Genomic DNA, 10350 nt, shown 5'->3' with positions numbered 1-10350 from the left:
ATTTGTGCAATTGTATGGAAAGCTTATTTAGCCATGCACAAAACTAGAGTGCTAGCTATATTTATGTCAGAAATGAAACGGAATCCAACCCTTATCTAGTAACTTAAGAAAAGAAATACAGCAACAAAGAAAAAATAATAATTAATGTTTCTTTAATGTTCATTATGATCATGTTTTTTTTTTACAAATTCCATAATTATTTATTATGGAAACAATCACTTTTTAATAAAAAATGACTGGATATCACTAGAATGTCAACTATGATACAAAAAGTCCCTCAATTATATATTGACCCATCCAGAATGACTTGAAAATTATCCATAATTACAGAAAATTTGTCCAGAATGACATGAAATTTGTCCTAAATGACTCGAAAATTATCCTAAAGACTTAAAAATGATCCAAAATGATGAGAAATGATTCAAGCTGACATAAAACTAATGTTTTTTATGCTCATTATGATCATGTCTTTACAAATTCCATCATTATTTATTATGGAAGCAGTCACTTATTAATAAAAATGACTGGATATCACTAAAATGTCAACTAAAAAGTCCCTCAATTATATATTGACCCATTTCCTTATTATCACATGTAGAAACGTGTATTTAAAATCAAACACTTTGTAATATTTGTCCCTAGAAATCCTACCCATCAGTTTATTTAACAGCTCTGTGGAGATGTCCAAATAACTCTGCACCCGATCATCTGTTGTTTTGGAGCTCAAACTCAGATCTGGGATCGATTCACCGGCGCAGCGACTGACGTACGTTGCGTCGTGCGTCAGACCGTGCTAATCGAGTTGCTGCTGCGGTCCGTTAGCTGAACACACCGGGACCCGACTTCAAGCCTCAAAAGATGTTTCTGGCTGCGGCTGTTCGCTCCGCAGCGTCCCAGGCGGTATGGTTGTCGTATTTCTCACGGTTCTGGGCGAGAGTTTGAACGACGTTTTCGACAGTTCGTAGATAAAAAGCCGTGACTCCTCACAAGGGCATAAAATGGAGGCTAAGGCTAAGCTAACTGACCGTTGGGTAACGCTAGCATGCCGGCTAACTTAGCTTCCTGCTGTTTACAAGGTGATCGCAGGGAAAATGTGCGATGCAAACGAGAATTTACACACTGGAATGGACTTATTGTGCCTGTTTGTGTGGCAGTTGCAATTACTTTTTGTGGTTGGATGACTGAACGTGTTAGAACACGTAGCTTAGTAGATATTGTGAGACAACCGAGTGTTATTGCTGAACGTTATGGCAAATTACAGGCATTTAAATCACTGGTAGTCTTCAATTTTACTGAGAATTCTTCCCATACTGTGTGAGCTGTTTGTAGATTTAATAAATCTGGGATATAGCATTAAATAGAAGTATAAAATTGATAGAAGTCTGATGCCTCTCCCATGTTTCTATTAATGAAGGCTGTATAAACATGTACTAATCATAATAATAGCACTATTTAATGAGCACTTTTTAATACAAGGGTTTACAGTAGGGCTGTCAAACTCATTTTAATCAGGTTCCACATTCAGCCCAATTTGATCTCAAGTGACCAGTAAAGTCAGAACATAATAACCTATAAATAACCACAACTCCTAATATTTCCTAGTGCAAAAATGTTCACATTTAAGGAATCATCTTTTTACAAAACATGATGAACCTGAAAACGAAAAAGAAACAAACAATTGGACAAAAAAGTTCCAAAGGGACCAAAAAAATAAAAACAGTCAAGACCTTTATTTTGCACCTAAAATGTTTATGAAAATTAATGTGTTTGTGTGATTTTCATGCTTGTCTATTCCAAAACTAGAGCACAAAACATATTTATGATGAATAAGAGTCTCCCGTGTTTTGATAAAATAATTGTTACAATTAAATACAATAATAATAATCGGTTAGTCGTTAACTATTAAATTATTTCCTGGTGTCTGGACTCCTCTATGATAGCAAACTTTAAACCACTTTAAATCATGGTGCCTTGAAAGGTGTAAATACTGTTTATTGACTTTTAATACTATTAATATTTGTATAGATTTTAAAATAAGAAGTGTTTTGTTTATAGTATTGTACAACTAGTTTTTTTTAAGAGTTATGTACTAACCTTTAGTGTTACTAACCTGCCTGTTTTGTCTTTTTGTTATTTTTGTTGAATGTAAACTGCTGAATACATTTTGAATTTCCTTCAGGATAAATAATCTATCTGTAGTCTATCTATCTATAGTCTATCTATCTATCTATATCTATCTATCTATATGTAGTCTATCTACAGTCTATCTATCTATCTATCTATCTATCTATAGTCTATCTATAGTCTATCTATAGTCTATCTATAGTCTATCTATCTATCTATAGTCTATCTATAGTCTATCTTTCTATAGTCTATCTATCTGTCTATCTATCTATCTATTTATCTATCTATCTATAGTCTATCTATCTATCTATCTGATTATCTCAGGGTTCTGCACAAAACATTTTTGAGGAACTCATCTTGAGTTTTTTCTCTTTTCTCCCACATTTTATCGACTTCAACTGATCAATAAATTTAGAAAATAATTGACAGATTAAATGGCAAACAAAAAAAACCACTCAGTTACATCCCTACATTTATGTCAAAGTGTGACAGTCTGAGCTTCTGACTAGTTCAGTTACGTCTGATGTTGTTTAAGTGACTGGCAATTGCTTGTTTTGTAGTTTGCAATCTTGTTTAGAGTGTAGATTATTTTCATTTAATTATGGATTATTTAGGGACCTAACCTTCTCTCTGATGGAGGACAGGAGCAACATCACTCTTTTTAGTTATTCTTACTCTTCCATTCAGGTAGTTTCTTGTTTTAAGTCAGGCATCATCAATCCTGCAACGTTTGCAGTGTATGAAACATTTCAGATTCTTCATTTCTTAATTTAAAACAGAAACTTTAGTTCAGTGCTGTGATCAGTGTCCCCTCGTCTTCTGTCTTCCAGGCCAGGCAGGTCAGGAGTCTGCATCGGTCTGCTGTCCGTGCTGGAGCTGGTGGCATCTTTGTGGTGAGTTTCTCTTTCCCTGCTTTAAGGCTCGAAATGTGCAGAAGAAAAAAAACGATGAAAGTCTGACAAAAAAAAGACAGAAAACAACAAAAACAGGACAAAATGTTACAAAACTGTGACACAAAATGACAAAAGAACAATGAGCAATCTAGTACTTTACTTTAAAAAAGACAAAGTAACAAAAACAAGACAAAAATGAGACACAAAATGACAAAAGCTAGATGCAAAACGACAAAAACGAGACACGAAATGACAAATATTAGATGCAAAGCGACAAAAACGAGACACAAAATGACAAAAATTAGACACAAAATGACAAAAACGAGACACAAAATGACAAAAACGAGACCCAAAACAACAAAAACAAGAAACAAAATGACAAATACGAGACCCAAAACAACAAAATCAAGAAACAAAACAGAGATGAGCTAACTAAACATGGCACGTTCACTGACATTTGGTAAATCTGGAACTGAACAGTAATCATTGAAACCTCAACATCAACAACAACATCAGTCCGTTATAATATTCTGTTATCTTCTAGTAAAATGATTCATACATGCATGAAAGTCGTTGGTATTCATGACTTTTATGAAGAACTGATTTGTTTACGTTTTTGTATTCCGACTTATGCCAAAAATCGACTTAGATCAGTCGGAGCTGATCTCTGATGTAAGTCGAGGACCTCCTGTAGAGTCTAAATCTGTGTCACTGCTACGTTTTCTTACTGCTCACCTGGTGTCGGTCCAGCTGTAGTTATGTCAAAGCAATGTGAAAATCTGACCTCTGCATAATATTTCAATATGAGGTCCAACCTCAGAGGTGTCTATTTATTCCAGACGCTCCTACTTTACCCAGAGAGCAGCACAAAGAAATGACGTTCTCATGTAGTGGAAACATGCTTCGGTTTCATCACTTAGCATCCATCAGGAATGTCGTTTTTGTGTAACATTAACCCTCGTGTCGTCCTGCGGGTCAAATTGACCCGTTTTAAAGTTTGAAAATGTGGGAAAAAAATATATTTCCACAGGGAAACTTCTGATGTCCACATTTTCAACATTTTTGGGAAATCTTTGAACATTTTTTGGTGGAAAACAAGAAATGTTAAAAATGTTTCTTAAGAACATCCCCCCCAAAAAATCATGATTTTTATTTGAATGTTCTTAAAGAAAAAAATTGAAGTTTTACTGATATATATATGGAATCACTTTAGATATTTTTAGGATTTTTTGGATGATTATTACTCATTTTATGAAAATATTTCCAAGAATTTTCTTGCCAAATTTGGGGGATTTTTTCTTAAATAAAGCTTTTAAGGGAAACTTTTAAGGAATTATTGGAATTTTCTCCCTGAAGGTTTTGCAAATTTTCAGACATTTGGGGAATTTTTTTGCTGACATTTTGGATTTTTTTCAGACAAGGAAACATTATTTTTTGGTGCCTGTAAATGAAAACAATAGGAGGGTTAAATTTGATGTGCTTTTCCTTATTTGCAGAAAAGATATTTGCTGCTCACCAGGGGGCAGTGTGTGCAGAATCAGAAATAATTCTCATCAGTGTTCAGTCTTTCCTACAGCAGCACCTGTTTCCCTTCCAGAAAAGCAATGTTCATATTTTATCAGATGCTGTTAGCTGCTCATAAACCTGTTACTGCCACTTTAAAATGGTGGTTGTTGAGTAAAAATTCAGCCGTAATAGAAGCTGGCGGTTTGACTCTGAAGATGATTAGGGCAGTTATGTATTTAGAGTTAACAGTGTTAGCTGTTCTCTAATGTGATTCTATTTCTGCGTATTTCAGCACAGAGACACCCCAGACAACAACCCGGATACTCCGTTTGAGTTCACCGAGGAGAACAAGAAGGTACGACTGGAATCTGTGGGGAATGCGACTGAAGCTGGTAGTGATAGCAGATATTCCCAACTTTTATGTGATCATTTTAATATATATTTAGTGTTAGTCTTAAGTAAGTAATCTGAAATACCTGATTAATTCTTGCTTATATTAAGGCAGTTGCATTTGGTGCATTTTTGTGGTCATTTTGTAATTTTTTGTAGTTGTTTTGTGTGTCTCTTGTCATTTTGTGTCTGTGATTATCTGTCTCACTGAATCTTTTTGTGTTTTTCTGTGGTCATTTCGTGTCATTTTTTTCTCACTGAGTCATTTTGTGTTTTTCTGTGGTCATTTTGTGCATATTTGTGGTCATGTTGTTTCTTTTTGTGGTAGTTTTGTGTACCTTTGCTCATTTTCTTTTTTGGTCATTTTCAGACCGTTTTCTGGGCATTTTGTGCATTTGTGGTAATTTTGCGTCTCTTTGTGGCTGTTTTCAGTCTGTCTGTGATCATTTTAGGTGTTTTGTGGTCATTTTGTGTGGTTCTATGGTCATTTTGCAGTTTTTGTAGTTACTTTGTGCGTGTCTCTTTCTTTCTCTCTGTAGAGGATTGAGGCGATCATTTCGATGTACCCTGAAGGACACAAGCAAGCAGCGACCATCCCAGTGTTGGACGTAGCCCAGAGGCAGCATGGATGGCTCCCCATCTCCGCCATGAACAAGGTACATTCATTTTTCTGCTATTTGGTTTTCAGCTAGCATCAGCTGGATGAGATTTTTGTGACACGGCGGTGTGTTGTTCACATCATGTTTGGAATTCTCTCCGTTCAGGTGGCCGAGGTGCTGGAAGTGGCTCCAATGAGAGTGTACGAGGTAGCAACGTTCTACACGATGTTCCTGCGTCAGCCCGTGGGAAAATACTTCATCCAGATCTGCACGACGACACCCTGCATGCTCTGCAACTCAGACAGCATCCTGGAGGCCATCCAGAACAAACTGGGTGAGAGGAGTTTTCCATTTTACACCGAGAAACCAACAAAGACATCAGAACGCAGATGCAAATAAACAGTTTTTTTAATTGTGTGCGTTTGAGATAAACAGAGATCGGGAACAAATATGTAAATATACAGTTGTCAGTGGTATTTAACAGTAAACAAGAAGACACACAAGAAGTGGAATGAAGCCAGAAAACTGCCAGAATACTTCAATCCGTGTGACATTTAACAGAGGCAGGTTTTATAGCAGCAGTGTCAAACTCATCTTAGTTCAGGTTCTACATTCATCCCAGTTTGATCTCCAGTGGACCAGACCAGTTAAATCACAGCATAATAACCTATAAATAACCACAACTCCACATTTTTCCTTTGTTTTAGTGCAAAAAGGTTCACATTTAATGAGTTATCTTTTTACAAGACATCATGAACAACCTGAAATTTCTTCAGAAAAATAAATTCAATTTCAGCAGCATTCAGCCTCAGTTTATCATTTCCACATTACAACTTCCAGATCGCAGAGTGTCGACAAAGGAACACAACATTTAGTCATCTAGAACTGAACCATAGAGGATTTTACAGTTTTACTGATATATATGTATTTATACTTTGAGGGCCGGATTGGACCCTCTGGAGGGCCGCTTTTGGCCTGCGGGCCGCATGTTGGACACCCCTGGTTTATAGCCGTATTTGCAGATGGTTTGTTCATTTCTTCATTTGTTTCTCTGCAGGTATCAAGGTTGGAGAGACGACCGCCGATAAGATGTTCACGCTGATAGAGGTGGAATGTCTGGGCGCCTGTGTGAACGCTCCCATGGTCCAGATCAACGACAACTACTATGTGAGTCCAGACGCTGTAACTACATTAACAAATCAGATTAAACACTCAGATGAGTTTTGTGAAGAATTTCTGCAGAGGATACGTCTGTCAGCACTATTTCTAGACCTTTTCCCCTCTGGAAGCCGGTGCAGGTGTGGAACACATGCCAGACAGTCAGTGTTAGATTAATAATAATAATAATGACGGGATGACAAATGGCGTCTCGTGCGTGAAGGCAGATTACTTTCAGGAGCCAGATGTGATGTGAAAAGTTTTCTTTCTGGGTTTTTTGGTTAGATGTTATATGAAACTAATTCTGCACTTAAATACCAAAGGGAAATTCAGTTATTGCAAGCCAAGCACATGCGAGTGACCTAATTAAAGAAAATACGACTCCGAGAGGAGGAATGTTCTGCAGCGCCTCAATCTGCTGAGGTGTGATTGCTAGAGTGAGGAGAGGTACGACGTGTTCACACCAAGAGGAAAGCAGGACGGGGTTTTGCACAGTCTTTGTATATTACAGGAGGTCCTCGGTTTACGACATCCTCAACTTACAGCATTTCATCGTTATGTCAGAACTGGTTACGTGGAACTAGTTGACGAGCGGAGTGGATGAATACGTCGTCACGCGGCGCTATCAGAAGGCTTTGTTTCCATTCTCTGGTTGTACTCCACCTTGGATTGTGCTACATTCACTAACTTGTTGCCCTTCATTATGGCTCCCAAGTATGGGTGGGGGAAATTCACGATTCTTCGATAGATGGATAAGATAGACGGATGGACGGATAGATGGATAGATAGACTATAGATAGATAGACGATAGATAGATAGATTATAGAGAGATATAAATAAATAGACTATAGATACTTTATTAATCCCGAGGGGAATTCGAGATGCATGGCAGTTCAGATGTGGACGAATCTGAATTGATTCACAAACGTACAAATTTCAGTTCTTTAAATCTGTTCATGAAAGTAATACATAAAAAAATAATAATTTAAATAAGGTGGAACTAAGAAGTGAGGTACGTGTCATCACTGGGACACTTTGAGATGCACACCTGGAGCGGTGGAAAACAAACCTGGCTGACCTCCACCCACCTCGCCTTCAGATCCAAACAGCTCCTTCTGATTTAACAGCAGACATGTGGAAACACTTCGTCCTTTACAACGTCAACGGCGGAATGAAGGGCAAAAAGTTAGTGAATGTAGCACAATCCAAGGTGGCGTACAACCAGAGAATGGAAACAAAGCCTTCTAATAGCGCCGCGTGACGACGTATTCATCCACTCTGCTCATCAACTAGTTCCACCTAACCAGTTCTGACATAACGCAGTAGGTCGAGGACGTTGTAAACCGAGGACCTCCTGTATAGCAAAACAAGTGACTATTGCCGTATCTGATGTATTTTTGAGAATGAATGATGGGCAGCACTAAATTATCTGTTGTTGTTTGGGGATACTGCAGGTAAAATCTATTATCAGTGACTTTTAAAATGGAAAAAGGTTATTGTTGTGGGAAATGTGGTCCCTTTGACAGCTGAGACAGAATGAGGTCTAATCATCACAAAGCACTATTAATTACAGAAAAATCTCCTCCCAAATTTGTCCCTTTCTTTGAAACTTAATGGGGATATAAAGGTTCATGCAGGATGTGAAACCTTCACCGTTCTCTTCTCATTGTTTTGTTTCCAGGAGGACCTCACACCGAAGGATATCGAGGACATTATTGATGAACTTAAAGCCGGCAGAGTCCCGCCACCAGGCCCCAGGTATATCCACACTGCATATAGTGAATTAATGCGTTTATTTTTTGATATTTCACAAAAAGACGTGTTTAATTTCTCTCTTAGGGGCGGTCGTTTCTCCTGTGAGCCGGCGGGGGGACTGACTTCTCTGACAGAGCCTCCTAAAGGACCAGGGTTTGGTGTAAGATCAGACCTGTAGACGTTTTAGGAGCTGCTGAAGCTGTTTAACTTGAACATATTGTGTAAATAAACTGTTCATGTACATGTTCCTAAGGCGTCAGCGTGTCATTTAGTTCTTCCAACAAGAAGAAGATAACTGTAGGCAGAGCTAATGTACAGATTAGGTTTTATCAGTTAGACACTGTCGTTTCTTTTCTACGAAACTACATGCTTGATATGTCGTTAAACAGGTATAAAACTGCACTCAGCTCCGTTCTAATAAAGGCAAAAATCTAAAAATAAATTTATATATCACCTAACTTTCTCCCATGATGCCGTGTTGTGGAAGAAAGGACTGTTATGTCACAGTTTCCACTGTCTACCAGCCTTCTCTGGTGGGCTTAGAAAGGGATTTAGTTGAGTATGAATCATCGTCTTTATACCGACTGATGCATTTAGAAATCAGCAGAAGTGTGACTGGTCCTAACGATGAGCCAACACGTCTGCAACAAGCTTATAGCAGTTTAAAATGGTCATTAAAGACAAGTTTAAATATGTTTACTTCAATAGTTTTCATTCTGAGCCACTATGAGACGTGAAATTGTCCCCTGCTTGTTTAAAGGAATCTTCTGATTAAAATAAACAAAATGAGAGAATGGCAAATAATACAACTGTTGGGAAAATTCAATACGTCCGTCACATATTAGATCTTCATTCATGTTATTCAAGAGTTTTGTGCAGTTTGCTAGTTTCTACAGAATGAATGATGCAAAAAAAAAGGTCATATTGTGATTATTTTGACAGATTTGAAAACTTTAGTAAGACAGCTCATTTTGGCATTTCTTTCCCACTTAAAAAATTAAAATAAATTTTTTTTAATTTATATATATATATATATATATATATATATATATATATATATATATATATATATATATATATATATATATATATATATATATATATAGTTATAGTTATAGTTATAGTTATAGTTATATAGTTATTTATTCTAAAAAATAAAACTGATGATGTATTTCTGCAACAGTGGGCTTTACAGGGTTAAGATCTGACTATTTCTGGGCTGGTTGGAGCCCCCGACCCTAACACCGCCTCTGGCCTCCGACAACGCGGCCCCCTTCCTACAACTGCTCCCGTCATTTCAGCTCCATCCCGCCCCGGTGGCGTTCTCGTGTCTCGCCGGTGCCCCTCCCCCACCTCCAACCCTGGCTCCGCAACCGTAATGTTATGCACCGTGACGCATGCGCACAACGCCCGCCATGATGCAAATACCACTGCGCAACCAAATTCAAAGCTGGCTCGTGTAAAGAATTGGCGGGCTTGAAAAAAGGGACAGAAGGAGCGAAATAAAAGGTTTACTAACGAAGCTGCGCCCAGACCGTGTAAGCTGTGCTCACGGGAGAGAAAGCGGTTCCCCCGTTTTCACCTCAGACCGTGATCTTCGAGAAAGTTCCCACTGACCGCAACACAGCGGCGGAAAAGATGACGTCAAGTGGCCATTCCTGTTCTCCCTCTCCGGTCCGAATTATCACGTCAAAAACCGCCTAAACGCGCCACACACGCCGCCGGCAGACACACGGAGGTTCTACAAAACACTAGCGGTGCCGGTTTACTCACAGCGTCAATTAAATAAAGAGTTAAATCGTCTGACACATACCCATCTACAGTCTACTCAGCACGACGGAGCCCTTATAAGCTCGGTGGGGCTCGGACGGTCACATGACTCCGGCGGACCAATGGAAGCGCCGCTTGTATGTTTTGCTAGGCTT

The 10350-nt window shown here is 38.3% G+C and overlaps 1 protein-coding gene across 1 annotated transcript; it reads left to right on the top strand.

Moving 5' to 3' along the window:
* The first annotated feature begins 742 nt into the window (after window positions 1–742).
* On the top strand, window positions 743–8673 carry ndufv2 (NADH:ubiquinone oxidoreductase core subunit V2). The gene is made up of 8 exons (XM_023273765.3): window positions 743–900; window positions 2955–3017; window positions 4816–4878; window positions 5453–5569; window positions 5678–5846; window positions 6570–6679; window positions 8352–8428; window positions 8510–8673. The coding sequence occupies exons 1-8, from the start codon at window positions 859–861 to the stop codon at window positions 8601–8603; spliced, it is 735 nt and encodes a 244-aa protein (XP_023129533.1). The 5' UTR covers window positions 743–858; the 3' UTR covers window positions 8604–8673.
* Window positions 8674–10350: the final 1677 nt, after the last annotated feature.

This window comes from Amphiprion ocellaris, chromosome 10 (genome assembly GCF_022539595.1).
Source record: "Amphiprion ocellaris isolate individual 3 ecotype Okinawa chromosome 10, ASM2253959v1, whole genome shotgun sequence".
In the NCBI taxonomy this organism is placed as follows: domain Eukaryota; kingdom Metazoa; phylum Chordata; class Actinopteri; family Pomacentridae; genus Amphiprion; species Amphiprion ocellaris.
The sequence above is the reverse complement of the archived record's forward strand: the minus strand, read 5'-3'. Positions and strand labels throughout refer to the sequence as shown.

What these genes read in the sequence shown, in the direction of transcription:
- ndufv2 (XM_023273765.3), top strand. Translation starts at nt 859, where the DNA reads ATGTTTCTGGCTGCGGCTGTTCGCTCCGCAGCGTCCCAGGCG. An exon ending in GGCCATCCAGAACAAACTGG is followed by an intron (nt 5,847 to 6,569) that starts GTGAGAGGAGTT and finishes GTTTCTCTGCAG; the next exon opens with GTATCAAGGTTGGAGAGACG. An exon ending in GTCCCGCCACCAGGCCCCAG is followed by an intron (nt 8,429 to 8,509) that starts GTATATCCACAC and finishes TTTCTCTCTTAG; the next exon opens with GGGCGGTCGTTTCTCCTGTG.